The sequence below is a fragment of the Rhinolophus hipposideros genome (genome assembly GCF_964194185.1).
Source record: "Rhinolophus hipposideros genome assembly, chromosome: 1".
Lineage (NCBI taxonomy): Eukaryota > Metazoa > Chordata > Mammalia > Chiroptera > Rhinolophidae > Rhinolophus > Rhinolophus hipposideros.
Genome location: NC_138047.1, coordinates 78,802,753 through 78,823,801, shown reverse-complemented (window position 1 = coordinate 78,823,801; position 21,049 = coordinate 78,802,753). Strand labels below are relative to the sequence as shown.

Here is a 21,049-nt window from a genome sequence, read left to right as displayed (position 1 = left end):
TATTTTCTGGCCCCTACTCAAAGGCGCACTGATTAATATTCTCCCTCCTGCCCTGCCTTCACCAAGTTAAATCACAAAAGATATACTATTGTATGTATCATTCAAAAAACATTACCATTTTGTGGAACCTGGGACATCCAATTGATACGTGAAACTGAATTATACCAACTAGGTGAAGGAAAGGGCCTGGCAGTTGCTTTGGGCATGGCACTCGCTATCAGTAGCCAAGTTTTGTTGTCACACACATTGCACAGAGAATGCACCAGATAAAAATCTCTGTAAACTGTAAGCTTTGCTATGGTCTCTTTAAAAATCTGAAATATCATCCACCGAGCAAGTGAAAGGGTTATACTTTTATCAAGGAAAAAAAAAACTAAAACACCACAATAGGACACTGAGATACTAAAATATTTGTTCATCATACTCTTTTAGGAATAAATATATATATATATATATATATACGTATCTTTTTTCCTTTTTGTTTTTGTTTTAATACTGCTAGGTTTGCCATAAAGGGAGAGACATTTTTAGTGAGCCTAGCATTTGGTGGACTTTTCCCCTTTTGATTCCTCTCCACTAGAAGCCGAAGAGGGAAAAGTCTAAATTAGACTCTGGCCTGGTCCAAATAACTTCATTCTGGGGACTTTCCTTACACAATAATAGGATCAAAACATATTTTGGGAGATGCTGCAATCTGTTATTCTACCTTGAGGTAAGGACATCTTTTAACTATCTTAAATAGACAAATTTTTATCTAATTTTTTAAAAGCCTCAACAACAAAAAAGAAAGAGAGTGAGAGAGAGAAGAAGAGAGAGAGAGAGAGAGAGAGAGAGAGAGAGAGAGAGAGAGAGAGAGAGAGAGAGAGAGAGAGAGAAGAAAGAAAGAAAGAAAGAAAGAAAGAAAGAAAGAAAGAAAGAAAGAAAGAAAGAAAGAAAGAAAGAAAGAAAGAAAGAAAGAAAAAGTCACACTTCTTTATAAGGGATTTTAATTTAACAACTGTCCCTGCCAGGAAATGTTCCCTCATACTCCAGCCTAAGACTGTTTCCTCTTGTTCTATTCTTAGAGCATGTAGAGAACAGCTGGTCACCATCCTCTCTGTACCAACCCTTCATATACTTGAAAACCAGCAATGGTTTGCCCCTTAGTCTTCTCTTCAGGCTGAATAATCCCAGTTTCTTTAATTTTTCATCCTAGATCATTTTTTCCTCAACCCTTTCATCATCTTTGTGTTTCCTGGCAAAAACAGCAGAAAATGTTTTGATTAATCAGAAATGAGGAAAAGCCTCAGTAGTAAGTTGCCTTTTTAAAGTTATGCATTTTTTTCATATACAGTTGAAATATGCAGGGAGAAAATATATTAGTTGAGGGTTCCTAGATCTTAGAATTCCAGTCTTGTCCTGTTTCTCTAGTGTGTGTGTGTGGATCCTATTCCAGCACATTCAATGCTTCAAAGCATGGGACTTGCTTCTTATCCTATCCCAACAAGATAGCACATAAGTTATGAGCTAGACCTGCCTAAATTTATACTGATTTAAAAATCAGTATGAAAATATATTCCAATGTAGCTTCTCCTCACCCTGCTTTCACAAACAGAATCTTTCCTTTGAAACAACCAGACCTTTTGGAAACCTTCTTACAGATTACCCGGGAGGCCATATTATTATGGAGAAAGCTGTTGGTTTTAAAGCGTAACTAGAAACAGTGAGGGTTTTATATTGTAACTGCAGTTTCTTATCTACCTGAATGGTTTACTATCCTTTATAGGGATCAAACTCAAGGTCATTAAAAAAATGAATTCCTCCCCTACCACAACCTGACACCTTTTCTAAATTTCTCTTGCTACGAATATAAGGTATTGGAACTGAATAACATTTCACTGTGTATTTTTTTTAAGTCAAGAGATCACAAGCTGCCTTTTCCCTTGCAACTAGAGTCTGTAATTATTAGGACGTAACTACTTAATATCAATAGCACATTTACACAAAACACAATACTACTAACGAGGAATTACGTGCCCAATCTACATAATTGTCTTTAAAAGAAGAATAGAGATAACAAGAATAAATGCAACTTGATATGTTACACACCCTTCTTTTATAAAGTGAATGGCAGTGAAAGAGTTCAGATCAGTCCAGAACTAACGATGAAGAGGAGAAACCAATTTCACAAGCACATTGTACAACATATCTTAGGGAAGTCAATACTACTCATGGTACAACACTGAACAGATAACAGAATGGCCATTTGCACAGATTTCTTTTGAAAATGCCTCCCGTAATTTGCTACTAGGAACACCTTATAACCAGGATGAAGGATGGCATAGGTCATGCACGCTGATGGCCTTCCTAAAAGAGACATAGGATGGAAGGTAACACCCAAAGATGGCTTGCATGTGTCTACAGATACCCCTTCTATTTCAAGGAGAATGTCACTGTTCATTGGGATTGCACTCAAGCAGGCCAGCAAGATGTGGGTCAACAACCAGACTTTCTCCTGACCCACTGACCCACTCTTCTCCTAGGCCTGAACGGGAGAAGACAGGAAGTGAAAATTAGAAAAAGAAGAGGGAGCAACATGTGAGTTCATTGCTAGTTGTGGAGTTGCTCACGTTCTTCAGAGCAGGGGCCTTTTTTCAAGCTCACATCATCCAATCCAATCTCCCCAGTGTGACCACGCCTTTGTTCCCCTTTGAAGATAACCTACGGAGAGAACACACACACCAGTCAAGCCTCCTCTGCCCTTTCCAATCCTTGCTCATTTAGCAAAATAAAGGCAAACTTCCCCCAAAAGTAAACAGTAAACTTACTTAACAGAAGGAAAAACTAGAACAGTGTCCCTGGAGGCATGCCTTCTAGAAAGTTAAATCACAGTAAACTGTTAGTCAGACCCCATAACTCAGAATCAGTTATCCTTTAAAAAGCCATTCTAAACTGTAGACTACTTAAATTTAGGAATGCTTCTAAAGGGGACACTTTTGTCAAAGATTACCAAGGTCAGAAGTACAAACAGTGTGGTGGAAAACAGAGTTGCACAAATTGAGAGCCACAGATCTAAAAGATCACAGTCATGTAACCTGTCTCTGATGTTTTCTAGTTTCTCCATTGGAGTCATATAGCTTTGCTGCAAAATGGAATAGAATCAAACGTCATCACCCAATCAGTGTTGTTTTAGTTATGGAAAGACCAAGAACTTTCACTATACTTGTATTTTACTTTGCATAGAGCATCCTTGCTCCTTTTAAAAACAACCTTTCTACACTGTGATTTGAAATGAATAATTATCTTGTTTTACTTCTCTAAAAATATAAACATGAACAAAATTTTAAAGAAAAAAATCAGTAAAATAAAACTAAAGACTCCGATAAAAGGTGTATTAATGGAGACTATCCTCTTTTTACTTTCTAGAAATTATAGATATAGATGTAGAATCTTCTAATAGCAAATGTTTTATAAGCATCAACATAAAGAAGGCACTTTTTCCAAGTAATTCATTATTTCGGGGAGTTGTTTTAGATCATTTTATTGCTACCTATGACTTGATTATGTAGGATAAAATTTATTCAATCAAAGCTCCCATATCCTGTCCAGAAAATAATAGTATTTTCCAAATATATTGTCCTGGGTTCCCACCCAAGGCTATTTAATGATGATCTCTGAGGCAAAGAGAAAAAAATCGACTCTAACGAAACATTAAAAATACTACTACTAATAAAACACTGTAGGGTAACTCATGGTGGTCAAAGTTTAAAGTATAAGGAACGAAAGGAAAAGCAGGAACAGTTAAGCTCAGCAGTTAAGCTCACCACCTCTGCCCTTTGAAGTTTCTCAATGAACTCTTTATTACTTTAATTCCTAATTTTTTTTTCACTAAAAATAGGGGATCTACGCTAAGGTAGGGAGATTAGTGGTGGTCATACGTTGTGCTAAAGAATGTATGAAGAAGCAAAAAGTGGTGATAGAAATAGGCAAGGAGTGGCTAGTCAAGCCCAGAAAAAATACAAACCTATGTCTGAGCCTGAGTTAATAAAGAGATCAAGGCTTCCAGTTCAGACCGAGAGTTCTCCTATGAAAGGAAAACCTCCCAAGTCTTCCTCCTTTGTGGTTCTACTTACGCTTTTGACGTCAGCCCCTCGCAGGGTGATCTGGGTTTGCCTCCAGCCGTGGCCACCGTTTCTTCCCCACAGGGCTGCTCCGTGGGCACCGTGTTTTCTCAGAAACACCTGGAGCGTGCTGGAGTGCAGCCCAGTCACCTTGTGCCTAAACGACAGGCACAGGTCCCCCGAATGCATGAGGTGGCCGAGAGGGAGCACCAAGCGAGCAGCTCTTCCCCCTGGGCCCTTGGCTGCTGCGACTGTCAGATATTGTCCACCTGCAATGGGAAAAGCAGGGTCGTGTGTGCGCGCGCCGACATCCCTTTCTAGCGCAAACAGGATGGACAGGAGTTTTACTTTTTGGGGGTGGGGGGGGGAGGAGAAGGTTAATCTTCAAACTGTGATAGTCATTTGTAAAGAATTCCAAATTTTTGATGGAGAAAAATATGACTTATTTATATGCCTGTCTTAAATTCCACGGTTTTGTGTTTACAGAAAGCACTCACTCTGCTCAGGAATACAAGTTATGCCAAGGACACATAATAAATAGTAATCCTAACTCTATGAATATTTCCAGTGGAATATGATCAGACATACACAGACATGCAGAAACATACACACATCACCAACTCCTGATCCTCACCAACTTATGATTATGTTGTCAAACTGGCAGGCTGGTTTGGTGGGTGACTCTAAGTTGCCAAGGAGAATTTTCTATGCAGATAATTAACCTCCAGGCAGTAGAGCAGACGGTGTTTTAAAGGGCACTAGATTTGCTTATTCTCTTTTCTCTTTTTTCATTTTTTAAAATCTTTAAAGAGAGAACAGTCCTTTAAAAAAGTCGGTTTGCTATGCTTCTCACACTAGTGCAGACGTGTTCTGGAAACCCTCCATATCTTCTTAGAGCATCAGACTTATTTGGAGATAAGTAGTTTACAATGTTTATATATCAAAACAAATGCATAACATAATAAAATATAAACTATAATACATATACTATATATTATAATATACTACGATATCTATATATACTATAATATAGTATATACTATACGATACACTATAGTATAATTAATATAATTCCCAATGACATATACATGAACACAAAATGTTAATAAAACTGTCACTCTGGACAGGTCACTTTGTCCTCAGATCCCTTGGGCTACAGAGTTTTCCTCCCCTACTGTTATAGGAATTGCAATTAAGGGGGGGGGGATGTTTGAGCAGCAGCAAGTGAGGGAAGCTGCTTCTCAGGAGAGGGAAAGTTTCAAGTACTATTTTGAAACTCAATCCATGTACAAATGACATTCCTCTCAGGCTGTTTTACAGCAGCCAACTGAAAAGACACACTGTGTTTCAACACTGATTTATCCATGGGAAAATGTGGTTGGAATGCTGAACTCATGTGTCTGTTTGGGTAGGAACCCCATTTATTTTTCAGTGAAAAGATCAACACTTTCTTATGCTCAATCTGTGTCAGACATGATAAGGGTTGGGATGTCCTCCTATGCTCCTCTTCCAAGTGCCCTCTGAGCAGTCAGAGAACCAAACAGGTGATATCTGTGCAGTTCTATGCCAGGCTATGTGGAGAGTTCTGGGGCGGCATCCCACAAACTCTGTGAACAGCCTGGGAAGTGAAGGCTTGTTTTGCAGACACAGAGCTAAGGCTTGGGGAGGCGAAGTTGCCCAGACAGTGAGTGGCAGAGTAATGGTTTGAGTTCAGGACTGCCTGACCCCCTGTTCAGCACTTGCTGTCCTCAGACTGGAATCAGTGGTTTGCATGCTTCTCTCCCCCAGGAGACTGTGAACTCTCTCATGTCAGAAGCAACCTTTCCCCCAAACCACCTCATTACATTCCCAGCATATGGTAGGAGTTTAATGTCATGTGTTGAATAATGATGTTCCAAAAATACAGCAAACATAAAACGAACAAAAAACTACAGGGAAAGAGGTCTTTGAGTCATATACTTCAATCACCAACAACAAACACAATTTCTTATCCTCATACCATCCACCCTCCAACCCCCCCGCCCCCAAATTAATCCAAATGGTATTTTGGGCCAAAATATTCAGATGGATTTTAAATGTCTTCCCATAAGTCAGCTTTTGAATCATCACAGGTATTTTGGTTAAGACTAAGATATAAGGTTATTACAGTTAAACTGTAAGTTTTAAGAAACCAAGGATTATCTTAAGTCGCTGTGGAATGCACACTACTATCACTCTGCCAGATGCTGCCAGAAGACAACCTAAGAAACCAAGGCGTCCTAATAAAAGTCAAATCATCCTTTTGTATAGGTATTTAAAACTCTACAATGTAAAACATGATCAATGAGGCTACAATTGCTCTTCCTCTGTAGAGCTGCGCTGTGAACATTTTTGCAGTGTTATAACTTGCTTTTTTCAGATGTCAGCCATTTTTCTAAAATGTCAACAAATACATTTCTCATGGCTGCAAGTATGCCATTAATAATTTAGCCAATTTCTTACTGAAGAACATTGTTTCCAAATTTTCATTTTAAGATACCATGTAATTGTAAGACAAGCAAAAAAATTTTTAAAAAAATATTTGCACATGAAAAAGGACTGTTTCATTTTTTACATAATGAACTTACAAATCAATAAAAACACAAAATAAAATAAAGGGCATCTCAGAAAAAAATAACTTAAAATGTGAAAAGATGGTCAACTTTTCACAATAAAATAAATTAAAATGAGATGACTTTTTACCTATGAAGTTGGTAAAGATTTTAAAAAGTAGTTTATAAGAGCTGTATTGGAGATGGTTCTTAAATATTATTGGTGGGAGTGTAAATTGTTTATAATCCTTATAAAAGGTAATGTAGTAAAATTGATCAAAATTCAAAATACAAGTTCCCTTTGATTCAGCATTCCACATCTAGGAATGTATCCTACGGATATATGCAGACATAGATGAAATGGTATGTGTGCAAGGTTATTCACTGCAATATTGTTTGAACTACCAAAGTTGGGAACAACTGAAATGTTCCTCAGTGGATGGCTGGTTAAATCCAAGTGCGACATCCAAGGAGTAATGGAGTAACAACCATTAATAACGTGGGTGTTCTATATGTACAGATATAGGACAATCTTCAATAGTATAGGGCTAATACTATTTTAATGGTAACTCTGGGCCAGGCACTGCTTTAAATGCTTTACATGTGTTGAATAGATACTATTGATTATCCCATTAAGTGACTTGCTCAAGGTCAGAGCTAGTAAGCCAGGGTGCTGGGTTTCACCCCAGGCTTTCTGGCTTCAAAGTCCTCGTTCTTCATGTTAACTCTTAAGATAGTATCATTAAGTGACAAAAACGAGGTACAGAAGAAGGTGCTTTGCTGTCATGTGGACAAATATGTCCTGGGAAAGATAACCAAGAAACCAGTTGTACCTGGGAAGGGCAACTGGAAGCCAGGGCTAAGAGGCAGCTTTTATCTTCATTGTTGATTTATTTTTCCATTTACAAGGATTTCAAAATAAGGCTTTTTAATGCTGCAACAGACATACTTGTATGTACATGCTGGCATACTTGTTATATATTTAAGTGAATTCCTTGTGGCTATCTGTAGCAGACAGAGCAGTGAGTCGGTTGCCTTTAACCCTCGATCCTCAGATCCTGGTTCTGGGAAGGAGCCCCAGGTCCAGCCTTGACATCTATAGGAGAAGGGTGTGTCTTCAGGGCCACAGCTACATGCCTACAGTGAATCACCACATCTGTTGGTAGCACAATTTTCCATACCCTAGAGGAATGGATAGGAATTTCACTATCTCACAACCAACTTCAAGATTGAATGTGATAAACAAAACCTCTGAGCACCAGGCAGTGCAACTATCAAATGCATTTATTTTACAGCTCTTTCTCAAAGTTGTAAGTTTATTTAATTGAGGGCTTTCTTGGAGATATTAGCATATGAGAACATTTGCATATCCGGATCTTGGATAAGAAATGCACAACATTAAAATCAGTCATAACTGTGGCAATCCAAACATATGTTCCTTTATAAATGGGATAATCTAGATAGAAACAAGGAAACAATTAGCTTGGTAATTAGATAATACTCAGAAATAATTCATTAAATTGTTTATATTCTTCTCTGGTCTTAGCATGTGATACACACACACACACACACACACACACACACACACACACCCTCCCTCACCTGAACCTTCTAGAAGAAAAATAGGTACTTTTCATAATAAGCTTTATTAGTATTTTACCATCAGTGTGTGGTTAGAATTCCTCCAACATATTCTAAAAAGCCCATCTGCAGTTCCACCCTGACGCATGCCATGTACTCCTACCCTTCTTCCATCTCTCTGTTCTCCTTTGGTCTTCTCATCCATTTTCCGAGCTGGAATCCTGCTCACTAATCTCCTTGGGATCACCTGGGCATTCCATTCTGACTAAGAGGCTCTCAGAGGTATAAGAGATTTACTAATCCAACCTTTATCCAGTTCTCAAAGCAACATCGTTCCATATGTCACCAAAACACCTCCAGGGACAGAGAGTTCCTTACTTCAAAGTCAGCCTGAGCAATTTTCAGACAGCTCTGACTATTGGGAAGTTTTTTCAGAGAGTGAACCAAGATCAATCTCTGTAGTTTTCACCTACTGATCTGACTTCCATCCCCTTATGGTCACAGAACAATAGTGATAGATGTTGTCTGTCAAGTATTTGAAAAGCAACCCTGCTCCAGTAGTTCTTTTCCAGGCTAAACAGTCTGGTTTCTTCTTCTGCTTTTCTACAAACTTTGAGACACCTCTCCATCCAGGTCATTTTGAGTGACCTACACTTATTTCTCGTAGAGAACCCACCAAAGTAGACTTTCCATTCTGGAAAAAATACCATAGTTCTAGAGGAATGACTCAACTTGTAGGCAGAAACATGCAGGGTTCACTCACTGATTTCTTTACCCACTAAAATTCTAAAGTCTTTCATTCTACTGCTAAGGCACTTCTTCCCCTCCCATAACTGCATAGTTGGTTTCTAGACCATGAGCCAGACCTTTTATTCATCCCCATTAGATGTCACCCTCTTAAACGTGACCTATTGATCTAATCGTGCAGAGCTAGTTATGTCAGCACAGTCACATTCTCCTCTGGCTTTGAGCCATCCACAGTTTGGTTACTATGCCTTCCATATCCAAATGCAACATCCAGTTGGTTCAAGTCATTGGTAAAAACCTGGAGCAACCCCAGAAGAGCACCCTCCAGAGCCAATCATCACGAGCTATTCTGTCACCCCAGCAGCCACCATGTCCTTTCCATTTGTTCTGTACTGTTGCAGCTAAATCACCATTTCCTACTTTTTTTGCCTGCCATTTTAATTTCCCATCCTCTTCTCATTTTTTTTCTATCAGAGAGCAAGTGGAATTGGAGTCACCACAAATTTAGACATTTACATATGTCATGAATAAACATCAAAAAGTACTAAATTGGTTCTAAAATATAGTGTTTGAATTCTAAAAATTGAGTATTACATAGACTACCTACATAGATGTGTCAGGGATTCTTCTGACTTTAGCACGAATGACTCTCTCCAATGTACCTTACTTAAAAGAGTAATTTGTTGTGATCATGAATATTGTTGAATACATGGCTGCCATTAATCCTTCTTTCTGTAGCAAAATACTCCAGGTCAGTGGTCAGTCAAATCCACAGGCCTGAGACAGGCTCATCAGATCATACACCCCACAGGAGACAGAGGCTAGACTGTGGGAGAGTGAAAACCCCAGAATAATGTTACAGATATCCTGGGCACTGAACTACCTGGGAGGCAGTGTGGGCAGCCTAGAGAGGTCTGAACGTGAGGTCCACTCTTTAGTTCTGTGGTCTTAGGATGTTTATGTGTTGTCTGAGGATGTTTATTTCCTATGTGAAATAAAAACAGTATTACCTGCTTCAGAGTGGATAAGAGGATATTGAATAAAATTAATGAAATAAGGAATGAGTCAGGACTATAGTAGGTATTAAGTAAATGTTGGCTTCTCTCTAATTCACAGATATATGTGACATAAATGATAATGTTGTCCTCTCAGAGTTAACCTTCAATGAACGAGGGTTAACACAAGAGAATGAGAGGGACTGGACCAGGTGAATGTGTTTCATTAAAAATTACTTTGTGGCTAAAAGAAATCTAAAAAGAAACCCATATTTTTAAAAGCTTACCTCAAATTTCATTTTAAAATATTTCTATATATTTCGATCTGAGGGGATATAATAAATATATTTGTAAATTATATTTATAAACTAAGGTTTCAATACTGTGCTACTCAAAATGTACACGAAGGATTAGTGCCATAGGTATCCCCAAGGAGCTTGTTAGAAATGCATCAAAATCTACATTCTAACAAGGATCCAAGCTGATTTGCACAAACACTAATGTTTGAGAATAACTGGTTTAACAGAGCATATCCTCTCTCAAGTTAACTTTTGTGTGTTTTGTGCTCTTCTATATAATACCTGGGGTAATATTTAAAAACCAGGCTTTTAAAACTAACAACATACTTTTTCACAAATTGTATGTTTCGTTCCTAAATTTAGAGTCAGAAGTAGAAAAAGGAAGAAAAGAAACCAAACTCCTCATCCTTCCATTAAGTTGACCTCATCCACAAAAGATTTAATTACCGAGGGGAGGGAAAAAAACCAACAATATGTAGCTTTGCTTTCTGACACAAGACAACAAAACATCTTGTAAGTACTAAACTTTAGATTAACAGGAAGTATACAATTTAAAAGTCTGTTAATTTTCCAAGGTCATGCAAGTTAGATTGAAAATTTTATCAGAGAGTTATTCACAGAAATTGTACTGTCCCCTTCAACTATGTCTCAAATCTTTCAAAAAAGAAAAGAAAAGAAAGACACAATTGAGAAAACAACCAGGCACTATTACCATGGCTGATGACTACTTTTATGCTTGGGAATGGGGCACTACAAGTAAGTTGAAAATTGTGTGTTAGAATGAATTCAGGTGTTTTGTTTACCAAGCTTTTTGAGAGATAGTATTGTATTTCCCTGAAAATAAGACCTAGCCAGATAATCAGCTCTAGTGTGTCTTTGGGAGCAAAAATGAATATAAGACCCGGTCTCTTATAAGACCGGGTCTTATAGTAAGATAAGACCGGGTCTTATTTTCATTTTTGCTCCAAAAGATGCATTAGAGCTGATTGTCCGGCTAGGTTTTATTTTTGGGGAAACAGGGTAGTTGGCCTTTTAAGGAACTGCTCATCTTCCCATAATATAATTCTAGTTGACAGCTAACAAATTAGGTTAAAAAATGGAATATGAATGCCGGACAAGATCTTTACCCTCTTTATTAAGTAAACACATAGATGTGTTACAGTATACTTGATTAGCAGAACTAGGCTACCAATAGGATCACACTGAAATGTGTCCTAGAGTTTGGTAATTGGTTTTACCTGCTGGATCCCTTACTGGTTCCCAGTGTAAGTCACTGTCTTTCTCCCTGATCCATCCACAGAGCCCATGGTCAAAATTACAACTGTGTATCAGGATGCCTGCAAGGAAATGACCAGAAATATGAGTAATCCACAAACCAACCACTAACAACAGAAATGCATTTGTGAACAATGTTATCTGTACAAGTGTTCTCTCCTATCCACACTTAACTAACCCACCAGAACTTTTCTCCAGGAGATCAAAAGAAAATCACATAAATCTTTTGCAGCAGAATTGGGCATGTGTGCTCAGCTATAAAAATAGAACACACAAATGTTGCCAAATTATGATCTTGTTACATCATTACTTGTAAAATATGATTTCCTCCTCAGTTTAAATGCTGCTTTAATACATTTTTTAACAAGAAGATAATGATGACTCAATTATTTTTGCTCAACTGATTTAACTACAGAGGAAACCAAGTTTTAAAAAAGTCTATAATTTTCTCAGATGTAACCAAAGAATCTACAATTTAAAAGTTATTTCCATGAAATGGAGTGCAACAATAAAACATCATTATAATGGTACTAAGAATATAAGTATCTACCTGGGTCATCCTTTGCTTCATCATCTGCACTGACTCCTCTTTCAATTTCAAATATTTCAAATAAGTCATTTGAAGGCTGCCGCGGAACTGCAAGAGAGATGTTTTGTTTTAATGAGGTGTTGATAAAGAAGCATTACCTTTAAGAAGGGGCAGGGGATGAAAAAGACCTGGGCACTTAGTCATCTGGAGGAATCCCAAATATTTAATTACATTTCACATGAAGATTCATGAAGTTTGTTCTGCAGTGATTTATACTGTAACTTTTATCTGGGCACAAATAAAAAATGGTTTTCAAGAGTTTCTAACATTCAACTTAAAAATACATTGAAAGGTCTTCATCTGGAAAATACATTTTAAAAGAGCTACCAATTTCTAGTAAAATATTCACCTTGATGATATTCAAAAATTCATCTCTATGAAAGATGCAGTACAAACTCTAAATTAAGGACATTTTAACTGAAAATGCCTGTAATTGCAGTGAACGGTTCGGTTTTCTAACTACAGTATTGACTCTAGTGAACTCTGCACATTGGTGCACTCTAACCAGGATTTCCTACCATGGCCTCCTTTGCTTAAGCAGGTACCTTGGCTCCTTTAAGGTCAAATCCACATACTTTGGTGCAGCATTCACAACCCTTCTCCACCAGCCCCACCCCAAAGTACCTAATACTGCCCAAACCTGCCATTCATCTGACCCTGACCTGGGCTTGGGATACTCTCTTCCTGCTAACTAACCCACTACACATCCCCTCTTCATTCTTTGCCTAGCATAAATATCATTGCTTGGGTGAAAACTTTCAAGCCCCAGGCAAATTAAATTCTTCCCCCTTGTAGTTCGAAGGCTCCTGTTTTCATACCTTTCTTCCACTCTTTTATAAAGAAGTGCAGTTATTTATACACATGTGTGTCTGTAACTCTGCTTGTCTCTGAGGTCTTGGAAGACATCAATCATGTTTTATTCATGTGGCATTTCCAGGGTGTGACCTGGTGACAGGCACTCAGTAAGTGTTTACTGAACAAATGTGAAGATCTTGTCAAGAAACTTGTGTACTTTGTCAACCCTTTTCCTAAATGAAACAAGTGGGATAGAGAGCTTAAGAATCTGTTTTTTAAAAAAATGGATTCATTTAATTATTTATTCATTTAATGTGTATTTGATGGCCACCCATGTGCCAAGTGCTGTGGAAGACAAGTGCCGAGGAGACAGAGTGAAAGGCGTGAGCAAGACCTACAAGGCCCTGGCTCTCATGCAGCCAACACTCTAATGGGAAGGACAGACGTTAAACACACAGATCAATGAATGTGAAGATTCTCAATGTTGATATGGGGCAGGAAGGAAAACATTAGATGATGTTGTCAACTGAACAATTAGGTATTCGATCATCAAAAAGGATTTATTCAGGAAAAAGAAACAAGTGCTGCAATCCAGCACCAGCATGTGCAGACCTAGCAAGCCATGTATACATTCTGTGTGCTAAGATGGAGGCTATTTAAGGCAGGGAGAGAGGAAGTTAGAACTACAGAGTTTTATGAAAAGGAAGTTAGGGCCAGAGACAGGAAGTTAGAATTACAGAGTTTTATGAAAAGTAAATTAGGGCCAGAGAGTTCAACTAGGTGTTCTCATGCACTTCCATGAGCCCAGCTCCTCTCATAGACCTCCCACTCTGATCAGCTTCCATAAAGTCCCAGTTCATCTTTACTGTGGCTGGGTGAAAATGGGGAGTGTGGGAATGGTGGTGGTGGTGGAGGTGAATTCTTGGCTAAAAACCTGGGGATACTCCCTTTTTTTGACAGAACTTAAATTAAGTAGCTCTGTTTTTATAAGGCACTGTGTAAAAGATGCAGAACACTAAGGAACAGATGTTAGTCAAAAGCGTTCTATTTCAATGATGTTCCTGTTATTTTTAGCAGAACTTTTTTTTAATAACAATCCTATAATATTTGTACTATTTTTTTCTTTTTTTTAGCTTACTGCTTTGAAGCTTGTTTCCGTTTTGTTTCAAAAGCCCAGACAGTAGAGTCCCTTCCTCCCTCCCTCCACACAGTCACATATATCTAGCTTGTGAGTCACATATATCCAGGGTGAGGCAACTGGCCGTTCGCTTTTACCCCAAAAGACTGACAGTGAAGACATCCAATTATAGATTTCCTTTCCTTGTTTGAGGCTCTTAGAGGGAGACTGCCTCTTATCTACTGGAAATAGTGCAAAGTTGTAGGCAAGTAGGCTTCATTTTTCATGACAAAGTTTGAAAAACTTTATAGAACATTCATTTTTTTGTTCCTTTGTTGTAACTTAAATTATCTCTGGATTGGAATAGCTCAAATCTTACATGGTACCATATTTTAGGGGCATTATGACAGCTTGTCAGCTCACTTTTTTCCAGATGAAGGACTGTCAGATAGCAAATGAAGTCTTGGTGTAGAGGGAGAGAATAGTCCCAAGGTTTCCTGGTGCAGGAGACCTGTTTTATGATGGGAGATCAAAGAGGTCCTCTCTGAGGAAGCACCATTTAGACTGAGAGGGGAAGAACACGGAAACTTCCAAGCAAAGTGTTGGGTTGGTGTTGGGGGAAGAGGGAGCATTTCAGGCCTCAAGTACTAAGAAAGTTCTCTGTACAGTTAGAGAAATGAGTGCACAGTGGCTGGAGGATGCTGAGAACTAGACACAGCAGTCTGGGATGAGGAAGAAGAGAGAAAAAGGGACATGACCACACATTTGGAAAATAGCAACCCAAAGAATTAGTCATCTAAAAACTTGCAAAGTGTCGGGTGGTTCATTAGTATTTTAGGAACTGGGTTTCCAAGAACGATTTCATTCAGCAGCAGATGATAATACACATCTTTACTGCAATTCATTGGGAAACATTCCAAGGAATTCAGAGACCTGAAATTCTCAACATCTATTGTTCTTAGAATTCTGTGTGCTCTCCTCTGTAGCTCTGCCACATTACTTAATCCTCTTTCTTCACACATACCAGTATGGATTCAACGTCCCACTAAAGTGTCTAAAGAAGATACACTACCCACTCCCTGGTACATTTTATAGTTTATGTGAAAATACGAAGTAAAATAAGTAGTGGAAAAAAATCATTCAAGCAATGTGATCTCAAGTATGTACAAGAAAAACAAATGAACACACAAAAAAATCAGACTAGAAAAAAGAATGATAAGAAATACACCAATATGCTAATAGTGGTAGTCTGAGTATTAGAAATAAAAGTGATATTTTTCTCATTTGTTGATTTGTTTTGTCTTTTGTAACTAAATTTTTTATGTTATTTGTAAAAAGAATTTCTATTAAAAAAACTCACCTAAAACACAAAAAGAGAGTTCTATCAGAACACATATACAGACCCTATCCCATAGCAACCGTATGTCTGTTATTTGTATTTTGGTTGCTCAAAGGGAACTCTGAACAGAGGCTTGATATCGTTTGCTAAATATGAGGCTATGAAATTGAAATGTATTTGTGTAATTTGAACATATTCTTTGATCCAGAGAGCTATTTGAATTGATGCAGAAAATGTTAAAATAAATGACTTGCCTGAAAACAGAAATATAACTAGGATAGATGCCAATATACGATTTTTCTAATAATCCTTCCTGCATCATATTTTGCCTAATAGTCAACTTAACTATATACTATATATATTATAAAAACAAATACATATCAATTATTCTCTGTAGTTGGACCATTAATTCTTAGAATTAGAATGGTATAATTTTGGAAGTGAAAAGAATAAGAGAAAATCTAACAATACAATTCCACTACCATCTTTTCACTTTCCCTCCCTCTATTCCAGCCAATCAATCATCAATCAATCAATCAAGAAAGGGAGCTTTCGCTTGGAACCAGGCACTGGGCTAAGAGCTTGTCACAAAGCAGTGAACATACTCTTGCCTTCATGGGGTCTATATTCCAGAGGTGAAGACAGACATCAAACAATTTGCCCAGGTAATGAATGCTTTAAAAGAGAGGTACAAGAAGCTATGTGAGCATGGGGGTGAGAAGAAGCAGGGCAGATTATGCTGGCTGGGGGAGGACGGAAGCATGACGTCTCTGAGAGGTGATGCTTACATCAGGACATTAAGGATGAGTTACTATGAGCTAGTTCCCTGGAGACTGAAACCTCATTATAGCTGCAGAGCTCACAGGGAAAGAAGTGCCCCAAATGAAGCTGGAAAGGCAGACTGACTGTGCAGAGCCTTTTAAAGCCCCGTAAAGATTTCGGACTTTATTCTGGTAGAAACTGGAAGCCTCTGAAGAATTTTAACAGAGGAGTGCCAAAAGGAGGTACAGCATTCTGGCTGTAGCACGGAGAATGAACAACAGGAGGGAATGGAGGTCAGAGGGCAGTTATGACCAACATTAACTAAAGAATGTTCATGTGGCCTTGGTAAGAATGATTTCCTCAAAATTTCTCTTCCGTTGGTCAATGTTTCACCCACCAAAAAATGTATTGTCCATTGCTTCTTACAACCTTCTTCATGAATTAAAAGAAGGGAAATCCCAGTCACTGAAGCAAGCAGCCAGCTGGATAAAAACATGGTTGGGTCGGATTTAGGGGCCCAGAATGCTTTCCTATGTCTGGGGGGCTCTGGAGCCTGTGAGAGAAATCGGCCACACAAATAAGCAGAAACTTCTTTAAAAGAAAGTTTGAGCCAGCACTTTCTATTGAATTTTTCCCAGAGATATGATAATATTAATATAGAACCTGAGTTCATAAATGAGATTTCCCAAATAGTCAATTATATATTTTACCCAAAAAGCACTGAGTAAGCACAGGGAAGTAAAAGTAAATATTATCATATGCACCTCCCACCCACAACCCTCTTCCAAAGATTAACTACAGCAAAGGGTAAGCACTTTTTATTAAAGGTGGCTTTGCAAATTTGGTTTCTGTTCTCGGGTGGCTCCCATGACGTGAGCCAGGCCGGTTCTGGCATTTGTTGTTGGACTAAAAGGTTAAAGATAACAGTGTCTTAAATTCTTTCTATGCTTAGAGGTTTAGTTCATTGAAAGAGAATGGTACACATGTCATTTCCTAATATACTGAAGGCTCTTTCAGGTGGCAAACATAGGGAAATTTGGAGACTACAGCGTGGGGATGAGTGCCGAGAGTTTATGAGGCCATCTTGCCTCCCTCCTCCTCTCCTCAGTCCCCTGACCCTATCTTCCCCCTTTCCAGAGGAAGAACATATGCATCAAAACTTTAAATGACCAGAGAGAAGCAAACAAAAGGATTGGAAAAGAGTTTCTGAAATTTCCTTAACCACATTAGAGAAAACCCTTAGCCATATACTGATTACTAACAAAAAAAAAAAGGTTGCTGGTCTCCACAGAAATAAGCCCTTGTCAAAGCCTTTGCCAAAGCTTTCATCCCACAGGAAGGAATCCACAAAGTTCAAAAGACACTTTTGGGCTGAGGGTAAAGAGCAGAAATAGAAAAAATTAAATCCCTCGTGAAAAGTGAAACATAGACACAGCTACTCAATCATGAGCCCAATTTTTGTCTCACCTATTTCTCCTTTAATAAAATTTCAGAACAACTTCAAGCAGTGCCTAGGAAAATCCCAGAAGAACAAAGTATTTAAAAGATGGTTCTTTTCTAGGTATGACCATAAGGATGATACTCCAACATTTCCAGATTAAGAGAGCACGCTTAGGGTTTTGTTCCCTTTCTCTCTTCTAAGATAGGCTCTGTCAGGACGAGTCCAGAACAAGGGTAGGGAGCAGACTCTGACAGGGCTGCTGGAACTGGGTACAGCATGAACACCTGGCCTGTAGGGGATAGGTGTCAATGCTCTCAGGCCAAAAGAGTCACTTTAAAGGAAGAAAGTGTTTTTTTCTTTCTGTTATTTATCAGACCCATTGTGTAAATTTCCCATCTAGACACATTTGTTTCTGAAAAGGCTGTTGTCACTCTTTCTACAGTAAAGAAGTTGAGGTGATGCTGTCTCTATTTTAGCATCACAATTGTTCAACTAGATAAACACTTAAACAAATCACCTAAACATAAGCACCTAAATAAAACAGGATAGTCCAGGTATTTGGTAATAACGATATATGAAGTAGCAGCTTCCTGTTTTCATTTTGTCTGCTCACCCAATAGCTTACACTTACAAGTCAACTTGCTTCAGAGGGATCTAGTTAGCAAAAAATACCATTAAAATGTAAGCAACCATAATAAAAAGCATCAGAAAAATATAAACATTGGAACCAGAACACAAAATAGGCCTGTATTTTTGTGAGTTAAGTAGATGTTATTACCACATAAATGAATTCAACATCAACAGAAGTAGTAATAGCTATAATGCATTAAGTTTTTATTATATGCCAAGCACTGCAGTAAGACTTTTACATTCGCTCTCTCATCTATTTTCACAACAGCCCAATGAGGTAGATACTGTTATTATCCCCACTCACAGATGAGGAAATCAAGGCATAGGGAGATTTAGTAACATGAGCCGAATCACAGACTGGCTATGAGCACAACACTTTTTATTACGACTATAGACAAATGTGTATACGACTTTTTTAAAAAAAAAAAAATCTGATTTCTGACTTGGGTCACATTCACCAAGCATTCAATTTTTACTTTCCAGAGAGAACTTTTTTTTTCCTTTACCAGCCACCATAGGAACCAATTAAAATATAAATGAACAACTTGAAAACTTCTGGAAGTCACTGCACCAGAGCCTGACCTGTAAGCACTGACAACTCACTCTTTCAAAACACTAGCAAAAATTTAATCTTCAGGGAGATGTCAGCCTCTCCTTAGGGTCTCTGTAGGTCTTGCTGTTTACTAGAAAGCAAACTAGTTTGAAGACCTTTTCACCCCGCAGCAGATAGAATCTTTTCACGCATCACCACAGAGAATCAGAAAAGAGACCATGTTTCCATGACTAAGACCAATGTGATCACACCAGCTACAGACTCTGTCAAACCTGTAGAATGGATATGAGAGAGAACCTGTAGAGAGCATGCAATAAAGCAGCAATCAGTAAAAAGCAAACAGTCTTCTTACTGCATGGTACTTGGAGTTTCAACACATTCTCAGGACCTAGAATAACACAGCAACAATGAGTCTGGTATCTGATATGGCCACTCAGAAAAGCACCTGATATACCGGGGGTACCAAAAAAAATGTATACAAGTGGACACTTCAGTTAGCATTGCTCAAGCGGTAGTTTGCCATAATGAGAAGTGTCTGGATGCTGCTGGTAACCACTTTGAGCACCTCTTGTAATTGCAGAAGTTAAACGTGACTTGTATTCATCTTTTGTTATCGGTATATTGAGCATTACAACTTTAATAGTTTTTCCTTTCTTAAAATATGTATATATATATATATATATATTTGGCACCCTCTGGATATAGTATATCCTATAATCTTTATTCTGCAACACTTGTCTTCTTCACTTTCTTGGAGCCATGAGCTACATACTACATATTAGGCGTAATTGCTACATTTTAAACCTTCCACATCTGGCTACACCTGTCTCCATTGAGGACACAGTTCTGCTGGGCTGAAGCTGTCATGGCTCTCAGAGCCCTGCTATTTAAAGTGTGGTCGGCAGTTCAGCGGTATGACCTGAGAGCTTGTTAGAAATGCAGAATCACATGTCCTACCCCACTCACTGAATGGGAGTTTTCATTTTTACAAGATCCCATGTTTCTTGTACATACAGTGAAGTCTGAGCAATACTTTCCTAGACAGTCTGATGTAGTAAATGTACTGGAGGGATTAGGAATCTACATTTTAAAAAAGCATCCTGAGTTGCTGTGGTTCAAACAGACTCTGACAACACTGAAAAAAAATCTGTTTCCCGGTCCAAATGATATTATATTCCTTGTAGTAACCTGAGTTTCCCTGCTAAAATTGGACACACCTGACACAGTCAATTGTAAAGAAAATTGTGCAAGGTTAAAAATAGAAGTTTTTAATGAATTTTTAAAAGCCAGTGTGTTCTAAAACTATTAACATGATTAAGAATTAGAATCTACTCGGGTAGTTTTTCAAAGCACACAGCTCACTCTGGCTGGGGAGAGTGAGAGAAGGAATTATTGCTATAACTGAATTACTGTGACAATTGACAGTGGGGATGGAGAGATGTTTTTAAAAAAACACAGCATGAGGATGACAAAAAGACAATGAAAATCATCCAAAATATCATAAAACTGGATAGATCCATGGTTACTGTTTCGGTTTATTCCAGACTTTTATATTCATCCAGACATATGTAGACATGTATTTTATACCTAATGGCTCGGATAGTAGATATAGTTTTCCATATTCTTTTCACTTAATGTTTTTATAACATGGGTATTTTCCCATGTAATTAAATATTTTTTCAAAAACCATCATAATATTTGCATAATAGTTCATTGTTTTGCTAGACTAGGATGCATTTTCCCTGTCTTCCTTTACTTCAGGTTCTGTACAAAGTGTTTAGACCTTATCTGCTCTGGGACCAGATGTTTATCTTTGGTTCTTGGTCACCGACTTTTTAACAATTCCCTGCAGCATAGTTCAGGTATCAAGACAAGCATCCCACAAATTAAATCTGTTTTTCTTGCTCTGTGTCTTCTCAACAGCTTCTGCCCTCCCAACTCTACCCTTCCACCAGGCTCTCCCAGAGTCCAAGACCAACCCATTGGTCTCAGAAACCATGCAAATGAGAGCTAATGGGAGAGGGCTATTTGGTATTACGGATAGTGGTCTCTACATTGCTTAGTTCAGCTCAGCCTAGCCTGAAGTTGGTTATAAACTCTAATCCCAACAGTTAAATAATCCCAAGGCTAAATCCATTTGGGAACTAATGCATATTATAAGCCTGTCTGAGAGATTCACAATGCCCATTGGCATATTAAGAAGCCATACGGTTAACAAACCTAACTAAATAAGTTGACTAAACCTAGGATCTGTCA

General features: G+C 38.2%; 1 protein-coding gene across 10 annotated transcripts in view; it reads right to left on the bottom strand.

Moving 5' to 3' along the window:
- Positions 1 to 491: 491 nt before the first annotated feature.
- NPNT (nephronectin) overlaps positions 492 to 21,049 on the bottom strand; it is a 77,825-nt gene continuing 57,267 nt past the window's right edge. For 8 of the 10 annotated variants that reach the window (XM_081050627.1, XM_081050625.1, XM_081050630.1 and 5 more), the window contains 4 exons: positions 12,118 to 12,204; positions 11,531 to 11,629; positions 4,113 to 4,369; positions 492 to 2,700 (listed from right to left, as the gene is read on the bottom strand). In XM_081050627.1, the coding sequence (XP_080906753.1) occupies positions 2,590 to 2,700; positions 4,113 to 4,369; positions 11,531 to 11,629; positions 12,118 to 12,204 (554 nt within the window). In that variant the 3' untranslated portion in view covers positions 492 to 2,589. Of the gene's footprint in view, positions 2,701 to 4,112; positions 4,370 to 7,937; positions 8,127 to 11,530; positions 11,630 to 12,117; positions 12,205 to 21,049 lie in introns of those variants that run through there. The other 2 variants (XM_081050634.1, XM_081050626.1) reach the window with 1 other exon arrangement.